General features: G+C 39.9%; 1 protein-coding gene across 2 annotated transcripts in view; it reads left to right on the forward strand.

Annotated features, from left to right (window-relative positions):
* The window catches only part of mettl15 (methyltransferase 15, mitochondrial 12S rRNA N4-cytidine), a 67471-nt gene extending 44845 nt beyond the window's left edge, over positions 1–22626 (forward strand). For both annotated transcript variants that reach the window (XM_088296855.1, XM_088296856.1), the window contains 3 exons: positions 7825–8016; positions 12784–12962; positions 20321–22626. In XM_088296855.1, the coding sequence (XP_088152981.1) occupies positions 7825–8016; positions 12784–12962; positions 20321–20751 (802 nt within the window). In that variant the 3' untranslated portion in view covers positions 20752–22626. The remainder of the gene's footprint in view (positions 1–7824; positions 8017–12783; positions 12963–20320) is intronic.
* Positions 22627–23860: the final 1234 nt, after the last annotated feature.

Below are 23860 nucleotides of genomic sequence, written 5' to 3' on the forward strand. Positions count from 1 at the left end.
AAGGTAAGCTCTGACATTATTGGAAGAATCACCGCAATATTTTGGATTATTTTGAGATTGTAATGGGACAGTAAGCTTTCTTATCAGTAAACTGTAGTGTGTGCCTTCAGTGAGGAAGACGATAGCTCATAAAATTCAAAATACTGGGGACTGTTGTTCTAATATTGGCAGCAGGCAGTTGACATAAGTAGAGTAGTAAAGATAACTTCGGCGTTTGAAACTTTTTCTCAGTTTTTTTTTGGTTGTTTTTTTTCAGACATCCCGCGATGTGAAGCTTGTTTACATTGAGCATTTTGGTCATTTGGTTACCAAATAGTAGGAAGTAGTCGGTTTGGGTTGCTCCTACCTCTGCGTAAAGTAAATAAGACTTTGTTTTTTAACAAAATGTGACCAACTTTATTAAAGTGTAGGTATTGATACGCCTCACAGCTTTTGAGATTGATCATTGCCTCACATCTGAAGCAACAGATTTCGCAAAGTAGTTTGTGACTGTACTTTGTCGCTCCTTTCTTTCTTTCCTCTTTTTTCATGGCATCCTCCTTGCCTGCTACATTAGCTGGAAGTGGGATTGGACTCGTGTGTGCAGCGTTCACTTTGTGAGCGTCACATTTGTTTACCTTTAAAATTATAGTGATAAGAGATTCATTTACATAGAATACAATTAAAAAGTAATTTTAAAAAATACCACAGGTGGGGTTTGATCACGATGCGTTAGTCTCAACTTCGTAACTTTGTATGCCTCCATACCCAATATGCGGAAATAAATGCATGCATAGAAGCCATGAATAAGCTCAGACACGAAGTCGTCCCTCGTGATTACATTTGACTGGTGAACAGGGTCAGAAGTCTCATAGGGCTTGACACTGCGACCATTGTCAGGGTTCTACAATAACGTCTGCAATAGAAGCTCCTTTAAGTTTTTGCCGTGGCACTGTTTTGTCAGCCGCAGCTTGTTACTGTTGTGACAGTAAAATTGTGCAAGTATATCCTGAGTCGCTGTCATTTTTTACGTTGTACAAAACTACGGTATGCCGCTGGAGACAACTATACATCAGCAAATATGGACGTGCTTTACCGCCCCGAAAAAGAGTGCAACCAAATCTGTGCTCTTGCGATCAACTGAAAGAGTTAGTTTAACGGAACTCACTAAATTGTCCCTAGGTGTGATTGTGAGTGTAAATGGTTTTTCAGCTATGTGGGGCCTGCAATTGGCTGGAAACCAGTCAAGGGTGTACCCCGCCTATGGCCCGAAGACAGCTGTGATAGGCTCTAGCACATTTGCGACCCTGGTGAGGATAAAGCAGTTCAGATAATGGCTGGATGAATGAATGGTTGAGATAGATAGAAGTGATCTAAACAGAAGAAACAATAAATAATAAATCAAAGCTAAAACTCAAAGATTTAAATCCTCTAATAGTCTTGTCCATTTACTATATTTAATTTGTTGCTATTGTCTTCAGTGAGCGTGTGTGTGTGGGAGAGTTTTGATTACATTTATTGTTACTCATAGTCTACTGCATGGACTGGCCACAGATCAATTTTAGAACCTTTTTTAGCTGAACTGAGGTTGCACAAATTGAAAATATGAACAAGCACCAGTCTCTATCTGCGTGTTCTATGTTTATAACCTTTTTTTCCTTCACTGGATTGAAGATATTTTCATCACTGGTCCCCTGCTGAAAGCAATCAATCAGCATCTTGTCTTAGGCTTCAGTGACGCAGGTAACGGAACTGAGCAGGTCAACACAAGGGAGTATTTCTGGCATGATTTGTGAGGAGCAGCAGTATTTTGAACACCATTGTCCTCAGGCTGTATGGTGTTCACTTATTAGCCTCTGAAATAGAATCTAAAATATTTTTATCAATGAGATATTTTATGGTCCAGTAATTTTCAGGAGCCGATTTTTATGTTCTAGTATTTTATATTTGAAACACGTGTTCTGCTTGAGTTGATCCTGTAAGGGGCCACCATGAAAATATTGTGAGGTACTACAACCATTAATAGTTCAGGACTCTTAAGTAATGACGAATCCACACTTGGACCCTAGCACATACACCACTAGAACTTGTCCTTTTTAATAATAAAATACCTTACATAAGGCATTTATGTATCCAACTCGGTGTCTAACACACATAAAGAAATGAATAATTTAAACATGTTATGTAACTGTTTTGCATATTTTTAGAACTTTATCAGCAATTTTAAAACATGATGTAGCTGACGGTCCTTTCTTAAATTAAGGTAGTTGAGGTGTTATAGGTGTCTGGGTGGAAAGACTTTTACATTCTAGTTGGAGACAAGTAATGGATGCACCATTGCTGCGTCCTTCGGCGTGCTCATTTCGTTTAGTGACGCTTGACGCCAAACTCTTCAAAGCATAGACACTATCTAGCGGGATGACGTGAAGTTACCGTAAATGGCGTATTACCATTTTAATTGCTCCACTTATCCAGGTATTGGCGAAGCACAAAGCATCCTTCGAAGTTTCACAGTTCATGCAGGTCCTGGTCCTTTTTCTGCCAAACTTATAAACTTTTTGATCCTATTTGTAGTACCAGCTCACTAGTAAACAAAAAGCTGAGTTGAATCGCTTAACATACCAGCCAAAACACCGTAAATTTCCACTTTGAAAAGCACCAGCACCAAGCTATTGAATATTCCTATGGCACAAGAGAGATTATTTTTCCTTCAAACGGCATTCTAGTGACTTGAAACGTAGAGAAAGGAAACGCCGCCTAATCTTTAAGTCGAAAACGCTCAATGTGTTGGTCCGTCGCAATTGAAGGGGTGGTTTGCAGTTTAAAAAACAAATCAACAACAAAAAAGATATACACTTACGGTCTTGTGCAGTTACCTGTGTTAACTATCTGCCTCAGAGTAGAATCTTATTAAAATGTTTTCCAATTATTGTTTTGAAACACACCACGCCTTGATAAGAAGAGGCTGTAGAGACAGGAGGTATACCTAGGGGTGTTGTCAATCATTTGTCGTGCACACGTCCATGCAAGGATGCTGTAAGTCAGCCATTTGGTGGGTGAAGTGAGGCTGCAGTCTAGTCTTGCGAGCTGTTACCAAACTGCAAACACAATTTGTATTCAAGCATTTGTGTGATGTTGTATTAAAAGTGAGGAAACAGTTTTTTATAGACACTCAAGACAAAATCAGAAGCAAAGCAATTATTACCAGGCTTACCCGGCCGGGTGGCTAACATAGAAATCCCGCAGTAGCTGTGGGTCGAGGATGAGAGAGCAAGATATCCAGAAATACTTCTCTGAGCCGTAGTCCTCCCAGTCGACCAGATAGTGGTAGCCCCTGCCTCGCCTGCGGACGTCCAATATCCGGTCCATGGAGCAGTGGGTTGGAGAGGGCTCGGGCTTGAGGAGGGAGACGTGAATCACTGGATGTACTATGAGGCAGGAGAGAATGCTGAGGCTGACGGCACTGGGGTTTATGATTTTAGTTACTGCGTAAGCACCGATAAATTTAGAGGACATCTTTCAAGAATCCGTTTGGAGTGGCGGGATCCCGTGTTGAGAACCATACTTGTTTTCCAACGACGGTCCACCAGCCATCGGTTCCACTCAACTGCCCTCGCCAGAGTAGCTCGCGTTTCCCCCTATATTCTCCTGACTCTGTGAAACTGGGCTTTGACAGATGGTACTGCCACATCCAACTCTCAAGTGGGGAGCACAGGAGCTTTGTAACCAAACTTAATCATAAATGGTCACATATCTGTGGCAGAGCTGACTAATAAGTTCTGTGCATATTCGATACATTGGAGGTGAATGGCCCAGGAAGAAGAGAGTTGGCGACTGTGCAGCATTATGCGGTCTTCAGCTGGTTAGCCCAAAAATACAAAATGCTTTCCAAACTTGTGACGTGAACTGGCGGCCTCTGTTGGAGACTGTCTCTTGTGAAATTCCGTGCAGTCTGAATACATGAGTTACCAATAGGCTAGCTGTTTCCAAGGCGGACAGTAAATTAGGAGGAGGGACAAAATGAACCGAGAAACTTCCTTCAGACGGTGGGAGCCAGGTAACACAATGTACTGCAGTATGTTACCAGGGATGTGGCAGAATGGGTCCGGGTTGAAGAGGCCGTTGAACGATGTGAAGAGGAGCAGAGACTGTCCACGCGGTGAAAAAAGTCTGGTTGCCTCTGACATGGAAGGCCACTAGAAGCGCTGCTGAGACAACGAGGATCACCTGGACAAAGGACAAAAGGTTGACGGGACCTGATTGGGTCACATAAGCGATCGGATTAATGAAGACAGGCGGACCTAATAACTGGGACACCTGGAAAACTTGAAAAACTCAAAACCATATCAAAAACAGATTACAACAGTAATCGGTGCAAGTCTGGTGGGCATCCTGAATGCCAGACGAGAGCTGCTTGGTGGGGCCAGTCCAGAGGAAGTTCCAGAGAGCAACAGAAACAGTCTGATGTGTCAGTCTCTAGGGGGCTTCCATCAATGGCATTTACTCGTCAGGGCGAGTCCAGAGACTGGCTTGTGTGGACGCACAAGTCGGTCGGTGTGGACACCGATTGATGAAATGCCTGGAGAATCCACAAAAATCGTGCAAAGACCATGCGCAACCCGCTGGGTGCATTCCTCCTGGGAAAGTCGGGTTCTGCCGAGTTGCATTAGTTGGGTGATCCATTGAGGTACAGCGGCATGAGGGGTTCCCGGTGAAAAGATGAAGCAGCAGCCACTGAGATGATCACCCTCTATTTGGAGTTGGAGGTTTGGCCCGGAGCTAGTGTTGACATCTGCAGCAAAGTGCTGGATGTCGGCTGGACAGCCATCTCATTAATGGTGGGGGAAGTTTCTAAATAGATTCCGTAGCCTCCCTCAAGAGGCGCTTCAGTCTGCCAAGTAGTGCTCCCTTGTTGGCAACTCGACGGATTGTGTGTTAGTCTGCTAGGTGCATGACTGGCCAGTATGTACATGTTAAAGGAGGACAAGTTTCAAGATGGCCCAAGATTCAAACAAGCTCAGTTCATATATTGTTTCTGGAAACTGACATTAGTCATCATTTTCTTTTTTTATCTATTCATTTTGGAAAAATTAGGAAATACGTGACATGACAAACGCCTACTTTTAATGAGGAATATGACCGCTTCCAGATATACATGTGGAGCAGCCCTGAAGACAGAAATCAACTGGCACCAGAGGAGAGTTTTGAGCCATCTTAAGAAGTCGCCTGATTGCTTAGGACTTGTAAGTGTGGCTGAACAAACCCTGCTCCCCAGCATTTCTGATGTGCCTTCCTGCACTACCCTGTCTGAGAGAAGGGAGAGGGAATGTGGATTAGTCTCAAAACAAAATTATTACCATAAAAAGTCTGAGTTCGGAATCTGCAATGTAAACAAGAGTCACGCCGCTCAACCCTGCATTTCCGAGTCACTTTGACAGATCTGTGAAAACGTGTGTGGTCATGTGACTGTATGATGACATTTCATTGGTAAAATGGAGTGAAACGTCACTCGTGGTTAGCACCCAAAACGTATGCTGCATTTAAACTCCTCACTACATGTCAATTTATCTAAAAACTTAAAAGTTTGCATTTTTCATCCCAGTTTCCATCAGACAATCAGAATAAGTCACTTTTGAATTTTAATATTTGTTTATTTCTTTTTAAATGGTCTCACTCAGCTTTATCTTTCTGAGGTCCTCCCTTGCCTCAGGTCAGCTGACCAACTGCTTCTAAATTAGGAGGGGATAGATTTTGTCTTACTAGCCTTAATCTGAGCACATTTACACCGTCTTCTATTCCACTGATGTCTTGGATGGAAAATGAATAATACATCCCAAATTCAACCTCATGCTCCCATCATAAGCCATAAGCAACAGTATCTGTCACACACACATTCTGAATGTAAGATTACTTGTCCAGAATCTAAGTACAATTGTTTGTTTGGAATAAAAGCCCAACACAACTAGCAGATCCGGCTGAAGTCATAGGTCCAGTTGTTGCATGCTCCTAAAAAAAACATTTAGTGCAGCAGTCCAAACTTAATATGAATATTTGAAATTATTTGATTTTTTATTTATTGTTCGATTGAAAACAGTAAGAATTGTTTTATTCCCCAAACAAGGCCGTGCCGAATTTTAATACGTTTTTAATTTCATTGCTTCATTATATTAACCGTCAACGGCATGCTTCTGAGAAATGAATGCTGTGACTTTTAGTCTGAAAGAGTTGAAGCCACCATTTAGATTGAACATTACTGTAATAACCACCAGTAAATTGGTAGAAAAAGATGCAGATGATTTTTTTTTTTTACTTTTAATATAAAGACGGCTATTCCTGTTGCTTTCTTGTGCCATCATCTTTGATCATACAATGTTAAAAGGTCACATTAATTTTTCATGAGTGTGGCTGGAGGATCTCACCGTGCTTGCATGAGGAAGTGACTGAGTGTACACGGCTTTACTCAGTTATTGGAAAGTCCTAATGAAATAGGTGAGGCAGATACAAGGCCTCCAAAGAATATCATGTTCATTTTTTAAATGTACAAGAGCAGAAATGGAAAGTGGGCGCTGCTACGTTTTTCTTCCCCATTAAATCTCAGATCAGCTAGTAACTACTACCTTGTGGAGGCTAAATATTAAATAAACGTCTGTCACACAGAAAGACCAGAACACTATGTTGCAGTATCATTTTATAATATGTGCAAAACATTAAATACCTGTTTGTGAGTTGTAGTGGTTTAATGCTGTACTCTCTGTATTTAGATGCACTCGTCTTGACATGTGCAACATTACTACACTGAAGGATGGGTTTACAACTTGTCCTATTGGGAAGTTTTTATCTTTGCTGGTGGGGCATTTATGGCCTTCTCTGGTGTTACTATTTTGTAAAATTTGTGAATTTGTAAAAGGTTATACAGTTGTCATTAAGACGGTCATTTTCTTTTATCACTGTGCCTGTCAATGGCCTGTCTGAAATGCATATGGGCATGATGAATACGCAATTCAAATATGTTTTTGTCCATGGACTCCTTAAGAAGCTTGTCTAGTTTGTAAAAAAAATAAAATAAAAAAATAAACAAAATAACAACATACATCCATTTTAGGCATTGGGCTAGGACGTTTATACAAAGAAGACAGTAAATGCCAAAGTGTTTTTTGAAATATAGATTTGTCCCCTTGTATGTTTAAAATGTGATATGCATCTTTGATAATGTAAATCACACTCAATCTGTGCGCTTGTAGTTGAAGACCAGTGAGGCAACCTCTCTGTACTGCTTTGGGTGGGAAATGTCGTCCCCTAATTGAAACATTTTTAAATGTCGTGTTGTGCTGCCTGTTGACAACAACGAGCAAGCTTTATATCACAATGAACACTTTATTTTTGCTCTGAGTGCTTAACGCCAATGTCGACACTTTACATCTTGCTTGTACAGCTCTCCCTAACCCTCTTGACGTCCTTCACTCCGGGCACCCCAAAATGTGGCACTCTAAATAACCAAAGCATAAGAATGCTCTGAATTTGTGAACGCTCAGTATGTAGCAGAGTGCTCTCAAAATACATTTCTGAATGCAATCTTAGTGTCGTTACTCTGAGCGTGGTCGATTCACAGTTGATACTCGTGAGTGTAACTATATCCATATCATGGAATTGATACGCCCATCACTAGTTAGTACTAAACTATTGTTGCTGTATCCTGCTTTAAACTGCGCCTCGTATAATTTAAATAAAATAAGTAATAGAAACCAGCTCTTGAACTTACCTTTATGAGATCATAAAATTTATCCTGTCATACAAAAGAAAAATATGCAAATGCACAATTTAATGATGGTGATCTTCTCTCTCTAGTGGTCGAGTAAAACCATTACTGGGACTATTCAGCGAGCTTGATGCCCTACTCGCTAGCATCAACGTGAAAGCCGGCAGTATTGATGCTGTTCTGTTGGATGCTGGCTGTTCTTCCATACAGATGGATCATGCAGAAAGAGGCTTCTCGCTCAGCAAGGATGGGCCCTTGGACATGAGAATGGATGGAAAGAGGTGAGATATTTTCATCGTAATTACAATGTACAAAACTGATAAAAAAAAATATGTACTCACACAGCAATTTCTACATTTTGATCAGGAAAAAAAAAAGTGTACCTGGAATTGAGTAAGGATAAGGACCCGTAATCCTAATTTAGATTTACCCAAAACAAAAAAACAAAAAAAACAATCTCCTCTCAGTTATATTGAATGTTGATTGCGGAGTAAAAAAGGATTGCAACCAACGTTTCCCCAAAGTCGTCTGCGGGCCACTTAGATTGAATTATTTGTACTTTCTGATTGAAGTGATGAATTTGGTAGTCATAGTCGGACTTGAAATTGTCATAACAATAGCCCAACAAACAGACACTATAGTAGATCCAAAAATAAGACACTGTAGATGACACAGTATGAATTAATTGATTTAAGTTGAATAGAAAAAAATAATTCCAATTCATTGTTACCTGTCAGCTGTACGAGACTCAATGGAACATATACTACACGCTGCACAAAAAAAAAAAAATCATTCCAGCTAAATCGCATTGGGTGAAATATCCTGCGATTTACTACCCCCTCGTTTGTTCTGCATTCTGAGAGGAGTGATTACAAGAAGGTCAATGATCAGAGTGGTCTGGTGTATGCTTTCTGTTCTTATCAGGAGCTCTTAACATCAGATCCAATGTGGAAATTATAGGCCAATGTGTGTACATTTAATCATAATAAGTCATAATGTGGCTCTGCTTTGTGTATGGCACTTATATATGTGTGGTCATGTCAAGACAGTGGATGGTATTGTCATTACCTTTTTTTTTTTGTTTAGTTTGTTTAGAATTTTATTTGTGCGATCCACTATTATGAACAGGAACAAAGCTTCTTTGTGTGAAAAAATTAAAATACTTGTATTCATGTAGGGGAATTGCTTTGGGATGCTTTTGAAGTATGAAATGTGGAGCCCACGGCACATACCCAGGCACTGTATGCTTTGTTTTTTTTTCATTTGATTTGATCAATAATGGTAAAAATACAAATTTGAGTTCAGAATTTTTTTTTCATGTTGCCTTTGTTTTGTCCGTTTAAATCTCTTCCACACAGAAACAGCCACGCTTAGTCTCATTTTTAAAAAGTTAATGATTTAAAATTGTGGGCATTAAAAGTAAAGACAATCTTTATTGACAGATGCTGATTTTGACACGCTAAAATCATCTTTGTTTATAGACCACGAAAATAACCACAGAATAGAATAGAAAGTTTTTATTACCACTTCTGTGGTGCACATGAAACAAAATTAAGCTTATGAAAACATAAAAGACAACAAATTGTAAAATAATAGTACAGATAAGAATTTATACTAACTGCAGAATGGGGATAAATGTTCTCACGACGCTTCGTGACGGCGCAGCCGATTTCATCACCTCGCTATAGCCACTGGGGAGCGAGAGATTGAGAGTGCTCAGCTTTGAGTCTCGCCGGAGAGCCGAACAAGGAGAAACACAGAGAAAGACGGACAGACTATCTTCGTTGATTTGTTGTTGCAATAGTTAATTGTCTCCCTGTGAATGTAGAAACTATTTTGTAGTACTGTCTCACTGGAGAATGTGTTCAAATAAAAAGCCGAATATTGTGCCGCCACACCACAAAGTAGACTAGATGAATTTTTCTTTCGCCTTTAAAAAGTCACTACTTTGGATGACATTTCCACCTTGAAAGGCACCAGCTCCAAGCTTTTGAATTTTCCCAAAATTAACGTTAACCCAGTTTTAAAGAGTGAGGTTAATTTTCCTCCAGATGGCATCCTGGTAGCTTAGAATAAACAGAACCCCAAAGGTCATATGCTCGTATCCACTGGAAATACATCATGAGCTGCCGTGCATATACTGATATTCCGGACTAAAAGTCGCTGCGGAGTAAAAGTCGAACTACCCTAAAAATACATTATGAGGTATAAAAAAAAAAAAACTGACAAAAGTCACACTGGAATATAAGTCGCATTTTTAGAGGTAATTTATTTTACTTTCTCAAAAACAGGTATTTCATCACTGAGCGCACGTTATAATATTAATAAAAGACTAGAGAATCGGCTGATTAGGTGTCAAATATGCTATCACAATGTTATTTAGCTACACGAAAAATAAACATGAACAGAAAAGATGTCTAGTGTTCATGTTAATTTTTTTGGGACATCACTGTCCATTCTCTCACTAAGACAGTTGCGTTCTATGAAGTGGAAGCACAAAGAAGGTCCTCCCGTTAAGTCCTTTATTTTCTTACATGAGTGTGGAGATGTACCGTAACTGCACTGTTGACAAGACTCTCTCACAGCATGTTTTGTAAGCTTTCAGTTTGTTTTGTTTTCTTCATCGCAGGAAAAGTAACCTTTTCGCTTTTCAAACCTAACAAGTTTCTCATCCCCCCCAATTTTTCTCTTTGCGGCTCAATTATGGTTTGCAGCTACAAATGTCACTACTTGCAGTTTTGTAGTCTCTTGAGGGGCATTTGAGTTCTGTTGTTGTCAGTTGACTTTGTAAGGAATCGGAGATATTGGCACATTCGTCTAGAGGGCCCTCTCGTGGCTGTCTCTGAAATTACCTATTTTTTCCATGTATGAGTTTAAGTATAAGCTTCAGAGTATAAGTCGCAGGACCAACCAACCTATAAAATAAGTGCGACTAATAGTCCCTAAAATACGGTAGTCCATTTCCTATCTTTGAACAAAAACCGGGAGATATCTCATTCACTTTCATTGGAGACAGCAACACTGCAAACACAACATTGAAAAACACATGAACATCACAAATATATTTGTGGATCTGAAAATCGTAAAACTCAGCAATATATTTGTGTGTCTAATAAACACAGGAAAATCGTGAATATATTTGTGGTTCTGAAATGCATGTGAAAATCGCAAATATCTGTGGATCTGAAGAACGTGAAAATCGAGTCTATATTTGTGAATCTGAAGAACGTGAAAATCAAGTCTATATTTGTGGATCTGAAAAACACCTAAATTGCAAATATATGTGTGGATCTGAAATGAAATGCGGATGTATTGGTGTGAATAATTTTGAGACAAATCTTTCCCCACTCCCACTATTCCGTAGTGTGACTTACAGTAGCATCACCAGGCTGTTTTATTTGGGGCTAGCGCCCCAGATGTTTAGTAATTAGCAGTCAGTCAAGTCTCCTGCCGCGTGGCCCCTCAGATATGATGCTGGCTTTTGTGAAAACTCGAACAGCAGTGCAAGCAGACACATTAACTTCACAGTCATTTGTTCACACAACGCCGATGTAGGGAGTTCACTAGTCACCACATTATGTACGGTCACGGTTTTACATCAAAAGCAAAACTAGCACCCAACAACAACCATCCGCGCTCACACTCAAACCTAAGGGCAATTTAGAGTGTCCAATCAACCTGCCATGCATGTTTTTGGAATGTGGGAGGAAAGCGGAGTACCCGAAGAAAACACCGGCACGGGGAGAACATTCAAACGCCACTCAGGAAGGCCAGAGCCGGAATCAAACCAACAACATCTGCACTGTGAGAACATCGTGCTAACCAGTCGGCCACCGTCTCGCCCATTGTTAATCACTTAGTACTAAATTAATTCAAATTTGGAATAATTGATGTGCTACTAACATAGTTTAAATGCAACTCATACAATGTGTAATAAAATTAGCGAATGATTTATGTTCCACAAAATTACAAGGACTTAAATTGCACAGACGTGTAAAGATGGGCACTTTACCCTATTTTGCTGGTCTGTCCGCCGTCCGCGACCAAGGCATCCTTCCGTCATCTTCTTATTCATAAACTAATTGTCCTCTATCCCTGTACATCGTGCGTTCTTCCAAAGCTCTTCCGTCCTTGCATTTCATCCGTCCAATCAGATGTAGTTGTACTGGGGTCGTACTGTGGATATCGTTGTATTTATTGCACTTTATCCGTCGCTTCGCTCAAACGCGACTTAAATCGCTTATTTTGGCTCTCAATTTCTTCTTCACACATCTGCGTGCATCGCTGCTGTGTTTTCACCCACTGAGTCTCTCTCTTGCTCGCTCGCTCTGAATTAAATTCTCAGTTAAGGGCCAGTGCACGCAACAGCATTACAAGATTTCATTTTGCTCCAAATGCAAATATTTGAATTTTATACTAGCGATACTTGACCCCGTATGGGAAAATTAAAGGGATGGACGAAAATCTACTTCTGTCCTTCCTTAGTCCGTCCTTTTTTTTATTTTATTTTTTTTTAATATAAATATTTTCGTCCTCCGTCCCGAAAATGGACGGCCGTCTGATCCCTGGGACGAAATGCCCATCTCTGATTAAAACAGATATATTTTTAATTGCAAAAAAAAATATTGTGACTTTTTCTCTACCTAAAAAAAAAAACAACAAAAAAAAACCAAACAGTCAGTAAATATAAAAAAATATCACTGAATATATGGAATCTTAGCAACTGCTGTCCTAGACTCGAACAATGAATTCTGAATAAATGGTGGAAACATTTTAAACAGAATCATAGATGTCTCTACTGGTAATTATCACCTTGTTCATCTTTTTGGAAATGCATTGTAAATAATATTTGTATCTGTAAATACATGTGAGCATCAGCCAGCATTTACCCTGCTAACAAACTTATTACGGTTCATCCCTCACAAATCCTTGTTCTGATGACAATCAGCCATAAAGGTTTTCAGCTGTATCTCACACTTGGCAGGATTCACTGCTGTCAGCAAGGACGTGACGTTGCCAACTTTAATTGGTCTTCCCTTTGTGCGTAGGTTCTCCGACATGGCCTGTGCTGCTGACGTGGTGAATACCTTAGATCAACAGGCTCTTGCTTCTATTCTCACTGCATATGGTGAGGAGAGACACGCCAGGAAAATAGCTTCAGCCATTGTGGAGGCACGCCGTGTGAACCCCATTACCCGGACACAGCAGCTTGCAAGTGTGGTAGCAGGTAGCGAGACATTAACTTGATTAATTCCCAGTTTTCTGAAGGCTGTGAAGGAATAAACCACAAGTCGAGTTCAAAGCCCTTTCCCAATGGGAAATTTCCGAATCCCTGAGCGATGATCTTAGTCACTCAGTTGTCATCCGTCGGATTTCTGTCTTTTAGTCCCCCAATGACAAAAAACATGGATCTGAGAGAAATTGTGGTGAATGCCCCCAAATTACACTACATTTTGAATAGGTCTATATAAATTCTGTTTTTATTGAAAAAAATGCTTTGCTCACTCCCGCAAATAGAGATGTTTCTTTGTTTTTTCTCATTTCACCCCGTCTCCCTACTCACATGCATCCACAACTAACAACTGACACATACAAGCTTACACATGACACACATCATTTGTTTGCATTATATTTCTTCGCATATTTTTGTTTTCTCTGCGCCTTTTGTTTATATGCCTCCAAGATTTGAGGTGCTGAATGAGTGAAATGTTGTAGTCAGTAGTTATTGCACAGAGCAGCATGTGCGTCAGCGTCACCCTGGGAGAACAGGTGTGGGTAAGAGCAGCCGTCTGATGTTTTTTGAAGAGCAACAGCAAATCACTGCCTCTGCTTATTCGAAACAATCCAAATAGGTCTTTATTGAAGCACCGGGGGCTCTGTGACCAATTGTGGCATAAATGCAGACAAGAAAAATATTTCATTTGAGGGGAAATAACACATTTATGAAATTTGGCTTGCACACCTGCACCCAATCTAACTGTGAGATGTATAAACAAGAAATTCAGACTTGTTTCCGTTAGTTTCCGTTCTTTCATTTTAACATTTAGCATTTTGCAACTTTTTGCTGTAGAAGAAATTTCAAATAGTTGTCTTTATCTGAAAGGAATACAATGAATATTGATTGATAATGAAAGCCATATAAGACGACATGCCAATGCAGCACATTTTCAATTAGCCTGTTTTGATTTCACAAGTTCCAGTTGTTTACAGTCATGTGGTTGAAAATGAAGTTTGATTAGTCTTTTTTTTTTTTAATCAACTGTCTGCAGTGTCCATAGCAACTACATAGCAAGACTAGAAACGGAGGGGGGAAAAAGGAAGATAACAAAAAACTATAAAATTGTATCCTCCTCATTTTGAAAAGAAATTAAATGAAATTTAAATGTATGATGTTTTTAATATTTCCAGGCAATAAATTGTTTTTGCTTGAAATAGTATTTGTAGTAATAAGTAGTTCAGCACAATGTTTTAATTTTAATAGGTTCGACTGCAAGAAAATGGATTTGGGTGATAGCTATATCATTCATTAATGAATGTTGTTTTTTCCAATTCCATTTTCAAATCAGTACTTACCAACACGTCACATTTTCAGCCTTTTAAAACAAATGTGGCATGAAATAAGAGTTGTGAATGTGGTGCTACCTTGCACTGATAAATAAAATGTCACATTGACAAATTTGAAGCAGTATGATGCTGTGCTTCAGATTTCTGACTATCAGTCAAGATTCCTGGTTTGAAAAAGGGCTTGCCCACTTCTTTATGGAGTTTGCACTACTTTTCTCCCACGTTCCCAAAACATGCATGTTTCGTTAATCGATTCTAAAGAGCTTATATTTGGGAACGTGACTGTGAGAGGTTGTCAATTGCGAGATTTTTTTTAATGTTATTTGTCAATAGACGGACAGTGCTGAAGAAGTATGAAAACAAAAATGAATATATGTGAAACAATTTTGCCAACTCTGAAACTCACCGTGTCTGATACTGAGCAAAATAGTGGGTAGAGGACATAATTGCAGCCAAAAACTCCTGACCATAGATGAGGGTAGTTACGTTGATTAACCGGTAAATTGAGAGCTTCTCCTTTCGGCTCAGCTCCTTCTCGACCATGACAGAATCAGCATCACACTGCACTGATCAGCCTGTCAATCTTCCGCTCCATCCTCCCCTTACTCAAGGACAAAACACTTAAACCCATGACCCCAAGACACTTAAACTCCTCCTTTTCAGGAGAGGGCCCTCCACCCTTTTCCTTCTGAGGACCCATGGTCTCAGATTTGTAGATGCCGCTGTTCATCCCAAATGCTTCACATTCAGCTGCAAACCACTCCATTGACAATTGAAAATCAGCGCTCAGTAAAGCCAAGAGAACCACATCATTTGCAAAAAGCAAAGATGTAATACTGAGGTCACCAAATGGATACACTCAACGCCTCGTCTGCACCGAGAAATGCTGCCTATAAAGGTTATGAACAATATCGGTAACAAAGGGCAGCCTTGGTGGAGTCCAACACTCAATGGAAATGAATGTGACTTACTGCTGGCAATGTGTACACAAGTCTGAAACATGTCGTACAGGGACTGAACAGCCCGTATCAGGGGATTTGCGACCACATATTCCCAAAGCGTGCTGCAGCGGCATGTCAACTAGGACAGTCCCACTACATCCAGAACCCTTTAGGAACACCAGTCGGCCGAGGTTAATAATAATAATAATAATAATAATATTCCCTTTATTAGTCCCACAATGGAGAAATTCGAGATTCAAACCCAGGCCTTCTGGGGAGACTGGGTCCTGAACGCGGCGCCTTAGACCACTTGGCCATCCTAGCAGTGCCCCATTCCCACTATACAGTGTGTTGATGGTGCACGTCTTCCCTGAGACACTGAATGGTGGACCAGAATTTTCTCGAATTCACCCAGTCGTTATTCTCCAAACTCCCCCCAGGCCCGAGTTTTTGCCTCAGTAACCACTGAAGCATTCTGCTTGGTTGGCCGGTACCCAAAAGCTACCTCTGGAATCCTACAGACAATTAAAGCCCAATAAGGCTCCTTCTTCAGCCATTGTTCACCGCTGGTCTCCACCAACAGGATTGGGAATTACCGCCATTAACCTTCCGCCCATAACCCTTGGTCGGCTGCCTCAAACAATGGAGGTTTGCAAAATGGTCCACTGTGACTCAATGTTGCCCTACTCCCCTGAGATTTGGGCAAAGTTCTGCTGAAGGTTGGAGTTGAAACTCTTTCAGACGGGACTTTTCGAGCAGATGCTCACAATACCTTTGAGTCTGCCAGGTTGGATGCCATTTTTCCCCTCCATTGTAGCTAACACACAACCAAGTGCTGATCGTTTGGCAACTCTGCCACGATCTTTCTTTTGTGCCCAAGACATGCGGCTGCAAGTCCAATGACATGACCACAAAGTCCATCATTGAACGGCGACCTAATGTTTCCAAATGCATGAGTTGACACCTTTATTACTGAACGCCATGCTCAGAATGGTGTTTGTTCTCGACTAGGCGTGATGAGCACAGGAGTCCAATAACAACACACTGTTGCTCCCGATCAATTCTGTCATTGTTCATGTGACCATTGAAGAATGATGAAGTCCCGAGCAGAAGCTCTCCCCAGCACCACCTCCAAGGTACTCTGAACTGCTGTTTTGTACTCAGGGACAAACCACCTGGGCTCATAACCCCACCCAAAGGTGGAAGGGAGTCTAACCTCTCATCGTGGTCAACTCCAGAGTGGCAGAGAGTCCAGCCCCTCTCAAGAGCATTGGTTCCAAAGGCCAAGCTATGCATGGAGGCCAGCCTTACTCGATGTAGTAAGAATGTCAGTGCAAGGGGGATCCACGTTGCCTTTGCAGGCTACGTCTGGATAAGCCCCATGCGTCCAAGCCTACCTCTAAAGGAGGGCCCTCGTGATCCGTGACCAGGCAATGACCAAGATTTGTGCCACTCTTTGAGCCATGCTTTGTCTGGTCCCTCAACTAAAACCTTGTTGCCATGGGTGACCAAGGACATATAGCCCCAGACAACTTAGCTCTTCGGATCAGTGGGACACACAAACACCTCCGCCACAAAAATGTGGCACAAGGAGGCAGAAAATATGAAATGGATGGAAACTGTTGCTTTTTTGGAGTCTGGTTCCCATAAAGTACTGTACATATTCAGTATATTTAAAAATATGCAGAATGCCTGGTGCAATACAATGTGGTATTTAAAACCAGACACTCGTGTGCTTTATTGTCCACTTTTTCATTTTTTTGGGGTCATGCTGTCACTGAAACTGAAGTCTTCTGCACCATGCTGTTGATATTCAAAGGTTGTTGTGATTGGATCGAAAGTCACCACAAGAACATTTATAGAAAAGGCAAATAAGAAACAAAAACAATATACACAACGTGCCTTTGTGCGTGCGTGTGAGTGTGTTGGAGGGATGGTGGGTTGTGCGATGTATACATATTATTGTGGTTCTTTTTACACACGTTAAGGTCCCCTTTTCTCCCTGGATCTGTCTCTTGGACCTTTGAAAGATGAATTACGGAGAGGAAGAGAGCACATGGCTTGGTGAGGCGAGACTTGGGCTTGGTCTCTCTGTGCAGGCATTGTATTGATTGCAGTGTGACTCACACCTTAGGCTGTTTAGTGCAGGAGGGGAGAAATGCCACATCACTCACTTCTCTATTTATTGCAGTTTCTCTTAAAGGTCTTATATGGGCCTTTGTATTAAAATGGTGGAAACCTCTACCTCACAATCCAAAATATATTTGTTCTATTAAAAATTGAAACACAAAATGTGTGATTTAACAGGAACATACTAATTTGTATAATCATAGTATTGAACATGGCAAGATTATGTGACACAAAAAAAAAGAAAAAAAGGCAGAAAACTTTAACAAATTAGTGCCACAATTTTACACTACAAGAGTCAAGGACTGGATCCTGCTTTATCCCCGGACCTGCCTTATATTAATCAATTAAAGGGACACTTGGATGAGCTTAACATTTGGCACTTATATAATAAATAGGTTTGCATGGAAAAATGGCATCAGTACTAAATTTAATATATTTTTTTTTTTTGTGATGAGATTTACGACAAATTAACACGCCCCCTTTTGGAGCTTGGCTTGTTATTTTTCCCGTTCCCAGCTGTCTACGTCACAACAGGGAGGCAAGCAAGCTAATATTGCTTGCATAGTCAGTTCTGTTGTAAAAAAAAAAACAGCGGCCGATCGCCACCAAAATGCAAATGCACATGACTATTCTTGTCCACTTCAACCTGTGAAAGTATAAAAGCGTTCTGCACAATAGTTTGGATTTATTGACATCAAACGTGAGCTCATGTGAACACCTCCACAAAATAAAAAAAAACTGTGCCGATCTCTTCTCCACTTATACACGCTGAAAGCGCATGAATGCGCACGCGAACCCCAACTGGTTGTAGTTCAGACATTTAGTTACGCCAAAGTCGTGTCAACTCTCAGGTGGTAGAAAGCGGCTGGCAGCAGGCAGCCAGCAGGCGGGCATGGAACATTTACAGTATGTTGTGTGTTTCATCTGCATTTTAACTTTTGAAGCAGCAATAATGCATTGCACTTTTCTGGGACTTATTGCACATAAGTTCAAGTCAACTTGTGTTTTATTTGTTGATGGTTATTGAGCATTATCGTTAGTAAGTTAATAACATTTTAAAATTAAATTTTTTTATTTTAGTTTTAATGAGCAATACTTGTTAATATTAAAAAATTGCACCTGACAAACTGCATTAAAAAAACTAAAACAAATTAAAAACTAACAAATCTATACTGAAAACTAATTAAAACTAACTGAATTAGAAATTAAAAGTCGAAAAAAATAAGAACTAAACTAAAATGAAAAATCCCAAAACTATAATATCCCTGGCCCAAAGTAGTAAAAAGGCGGATTACCAGTATTGACAGCGGAGTCCAACAGCCAGACAACAAAAACATTTGAAATCTGAACATGGCGTTCATGAATGAGAAACATTTGGCTCTGCTGACTTAAGTATTTTAATGACACATTCGCCAGTCAACACCATGTCCGCCGTCCATCTGCTCTGCATTGAGGCTCTGGTGGCCCGAATGGACCCGCAGCTCAGTCCTGCTGCTCTTCTCTCACTTCCTGCATACTTTGTGCATTGGCCTGTACATATTCAATAATCTCATTTCTGTTGCCGTTAATTGTTGACTCATGCTGCATTAATGACAGAAATATATTAGCACTGCACAAGTGCCATTTGCCCAAGCCAAATATTTATTTAACTGAGTTGCTTTCTGAAAGAGTGTCTTCAGTGTATGCAATGTACTGCTCTTTCAGCTGTCCCGTACTCTTTTTTCTTTTTCTTTTGTCTTTTAGATCTCTTGATTTATATTATATTATATTGGCAGAAGGGGATGGCGAGGGGGGGTGGAGGGCAGTACTAGCTAGTGTACTAAAATGTGCACTTTGTCCAACTAGTCCACATGTGCTTTGTGCTCATTGAAAAAGCCATTCTACCACGTGCCTTGTACTGTTGATTATGTGTCACACATGCACAAACAAAACATCACATGGCACAGTATTTACGGAAGTAAATCTGGTCCAGAGTGTGGTGGCTCATATCAGATTGACAGAGGAGCAAAGAGGAAGAAATACCACCGTACCTTGGGGTTCATGGAGACATCTAAGTCGGATTTGTACAGATGACCGTTCATGCTGCAGAAGCATCAGACACATTTTCGATTTATATCTACATAAGAAGAGGCCCGGATTTGTGACATATGCCCCCCCCAAAAAAATTGGAATTGAGCTGTTGTATGAACATAGCCTAAAGTTTCATTGATTCTTGACGGACATTGGACGCCATCCCGGTTGCTCTTGTTGCTGGTTCTTTTCATTGTCTTGATGGAAATAATACATCTACTCAGAGCATGGAGGGCTGTCCAATTTGGGGATTTCACCTCTTATTTTGATACGTGAGAATGATGTGGTCTAAATGGGCTCATTGACCTTTATTGTTTACTGGGATGGTTTTCAGTTGAGAAAGGACAAGCTGCTGGGTTGAGAATTAGTCGGCCTAAAACTGACCATTGGCCCAACATCTGCATTGAAAATTTTGCTCTAACACACCAAACTCAACAGCCACTTCACCATCCTCTGCCTTTAGGTCTTATACAAGGTCACGGGTACAAGCATCAGAAATTAGTTTTTGTCAAAGAGTGACTGGACACACCCAAACGCCTCAATATAGGGTGAGGCGTTTACTGTCACAACCAATCCATGATGGGAGGAGCAGGTTGACGTGTTTTGGCTTCTTCTCATGGTTCTAAGATTATGCTGCTTTCCAGAAAAATAGAAAGACCAAGAGTTAGCCAACTCAACTCAAAATATTCCAGGCAAGCAGAATGAGCAATTGGGAGCCGGGGGAGAAGAAATTTGGCAAACGACACTGTTCAAGTCCAGAGTTGAGACACACAATTAATTTTATTAAATATGAAGCTGCTTGCCATTTTGTTATTGTCTCCCGTGTTAATTAAATGGTTCTAAACACAAACATTACAATATTCTCTGTGTCTGTCTCTAGGGTCGTTTCCTGCAGGTGCTATCTATGCTCGAAAGGACAGACTCCACCGACCTGCGCATGTGGCCACCAAGACCTTTCAAGCCCTGCGCATCTTAGTGAATGACGAGTTGAACCAACTTCATGCCGGTTTACGGGCGGCCCAGACAGCATTGCGATCTGGAGGACGCCTCTGCGTCATCACATTTCACTCTCTAGAAGACCGACTAGTCAAGCGCTTCCTTCAGGGTGATGATTTGTCTAATATAGAGCAGTATCACTTTGGCCTGGGGAAGCAAGGCAAAAGGAAGGGAAAGACAGTGGAGGAAAAAAAGGACGGAGCAAGTGCTTGTTGGCATCGTTTGCAAAAAAAGGTGATCACTCCAAAAATTGCTGATGTCAATGAGAACGCTCGAGCGCGCTCTGCAAAACTTAGGATCGCACTTAGGTGCTAATATTTATTATTATTTGATTTTTTTGAAATACTTGTTAAAGATTCAAAATCAGTGTCAAAAAAGATTTATATTTTGCGTCTCATGAATACACAGTGAACAGCAAAACCGAGACTAAAACGCAGATACAGCCGTCATTACAAAGTAGCCGAGGAAGAACCACCAAGGCAGTCCCAAAAAGCTTTGCTCGGCTTATCTCACCTAGCGCAGGTCGTCGGAGGTTGAGGAGAGGCTCTGTGCTACTTACGCAGAAGCAGCTCGCTAACAAAAACATTGGCTGGTTACTAGTGCACCTAAACATATTGCGGAATCGCTCTTAAGTCAGTAATCATCGCCTTAATGGCGGCGAATAATCTACATTAGTGTTATATGCAAAACGGGATAACGAGAAGAGATGGGCAAGCCGTGCTTAATTCTGAACTAACCTAAGAATCACGTGACTCGTGCGTTGAACACCGCCATTAAGTGCTTGGGTGATCGATTACAATTTCACAGACCTCTGGTTAGAACCGCGTTAAAACAAAGAACATCCTGTTAGAAGTATATTGATGTAGAATGAAATATTTAAAATTTATCATTAATGTTGTTTGTTTTCAAATAATGTCCTGAGTTTTGACTGTTTTTTTGTTTTTTTTTTTAGTTCTGCACAGTAAATTACAGAAATTTTCTCGACAGGAAAATAATATTTGCTTCGATGCACAATGTGAATTTAATAAATTAATAGATTTTATAAAAAAGAAAACCAATCGTTCATTTATTATATTGTCACATTTGTGTTGTTTAATAAAACCCTTACTTCGGTTCCTTGGGATTAACCTGGAATGAAGTTAATGTACAGAACTACCATCATTAATGACCAACAGTAAAAAATATAGTGCAGTGTATTCTTATAAAGTATATTTAATATTTTTAAGACACTCTAATATTAGGCTCAGTTTCCACTGTGCTTAACTATAGTGAGTTCCGTTAAAAAAAAAAATAAAAATACAAAAAGTTAAATAAAATGTCTACCTAAATTATAAACAAACAGTGAACAACTGAACTTACCTGAACAAATGTACTGTACTGGATTTAAAAAGAATACAATAAAAATCAATCCAAGACGTTTTCATAACGCGCAATTGTACAACATTGCAAAAGTGCAGAGAATGTATTATTTTTAGTTGATTTGGCAATTTTAAAAAAACTTTTTTTTTTTTAGATATGTTTATTTTCTAGTTCTTTTCCTCTTCATTTTACAATTCAACCAGTTGGTTTAATGAGACAATAACACGCAGCAGCAAAATGAAATGTAGTCTTCTCGATGAGGAAAAAACAAACACTTTGTCCAGTGCTGATAGTTATTTTTCATTCTAATTGGACGCTAGACATCAACAGTTATTGAACCTCTGTCATGAAACAAAAACATTTGCATCATGGGGCAGTTTGATCTGAATTTTCTTCAATAAAATAAGAGCATCGCGCCAAAGAAACCTTTGAATGGAAGGACTGCTCCCTCTCTAGCTGACTTTGAACAAGAGGCTGCGTACACCGTGGACAAGTCGCCAGTCATTTGCTGATGCAAGTGTGGAAGCCAGTCCATCAGTATGACTTTGTGCTGCCCATGCACCTTTACAAGGATTTTTTTTTTACTCTTCAATTTTCTAGAATAGAAGATTAAACTGGAAGTATTGATTTTCTTATGAAGGATTTTGTCTTTGTTTGTTTTGAAGCACAAATACAGTAAGCCTGAATTACTGAAATTTCTTTTTTTCTTATTTCCATTTGGCATACAGTATCTTGCATCTTATAATGTTGGTTGTTTAATAGTTAAGGTTTGAAGTTTATATCATGTATGGTAAAGAAACCAAAAATGTTAATAAACTCTTTAACTCTTAATCTTTTACCACCTGCCTTTCTTTGTGAGTTTGTGTATGTGCTTTCAATAAAATAACAAAAACCAGCTGCTTGCATTTGTTCTTGGGATTTTATTACAGATGATATATATTACCATGCATTGTCCATTGAGCGAGCAGAAAAATATAAATCACCAAGACAAACAACATCCTAGATTGGTCTCCATCCAACTGCAGGGAACATACAGAAAGAAAACCATTCCGACTCACATCCACACCTACTGAGGGAAAATAGATCATATTTTGACTGTTCGAAAAAGGTTGTGGGCCATTATTTCATTAATTCCATTAGAAATGATAGTTACATGTAATTATGTATCAAAACAGAGTGCTTGATTTTTATCAATGAGCCTGTCAAAGACAAACGTCGTTACTGGAGTCTAAATGAGCTGTCTAATTTTGCAATTTTTGAATAAGAACTAAAAAGTGCAAACCTAAACTTGAGCCAATTGTTTGTTTTTTTGTTTTTCTTTAAATTAGAGCTGCTAAAGCATTCTTCCTGTTCACAAATACAATTGAATAACTATGTTGACATCTGAATTATTTGCTATTTCTGTTTCCAAAATGGCAAATCTGTCAGGACTTGAACTTTGGTGCCGGACGTCCATGCTGTGAGTACCGGCGTAGACACAAAAATGGCAAGTAGTGTTCAGAGAGGTGCTACTCGCATCATCGCACATTGTATTGAATAACATGTAAATTTAAGGGAAAATAATCATTCTCTCTCTCGCTCTCTCTCTCTCTCTGTCTATCTATATAACCCCGACCATAGCTCATGGATAAGTTTAGCCACAAAATACTGAATGACGCAAGTGTTAAAAGTGGTGCTGATTGAGCTGCGATGCTCTTGAGCTTTCTCATACCTTTGGATTTGTACTTTGGACTAATTGAACATTTTCATCAACGATATTCCTGTGTTATATTTTTTTTTTACCTTGGAATCTAATTGGCGCAAGTCTTGATCCAGATGCCGAGACTTATTGCCATCTCTCATATTTGACACCAGCTCTTCAACTGTCTGCTACGCCCCCTCCGCAAATCAGGATCCTTCCCCATTTTCCTTAAAACACATCGGTTTAAGATTGCCTACTCACTGTAAATGTACTGTCATACTTAAAAAAAAAAAAAATCTTGACTTCTCTTTTTTTTTCTTTTGGCGTGGGGGGCAGGGTCGCACAGTTTCCTTGGGGGACTTTATGTACTTTTAAATAAAATGT

The sequence above is a fragment of the Idiotropiscis lumnitzeri genome, chromosome 5 (assembly GCF_059441095.1).
Source record: "Idiotropiscis lumnitzeri isolate Australia: NSW breed Sydney's pygmy pipehorse chromosome 5, RoL_Ilum_1.0, whole genome shotgun sequence".
Classification (NCBI taxonomy): domain Eukaryota; kingdom Metazoa; phylum Chordata; class Actinopteri; order Syngnathiformes; family Syngnathidae; genus Idiotropiscis; species Idiotropiscis lumnitzeri.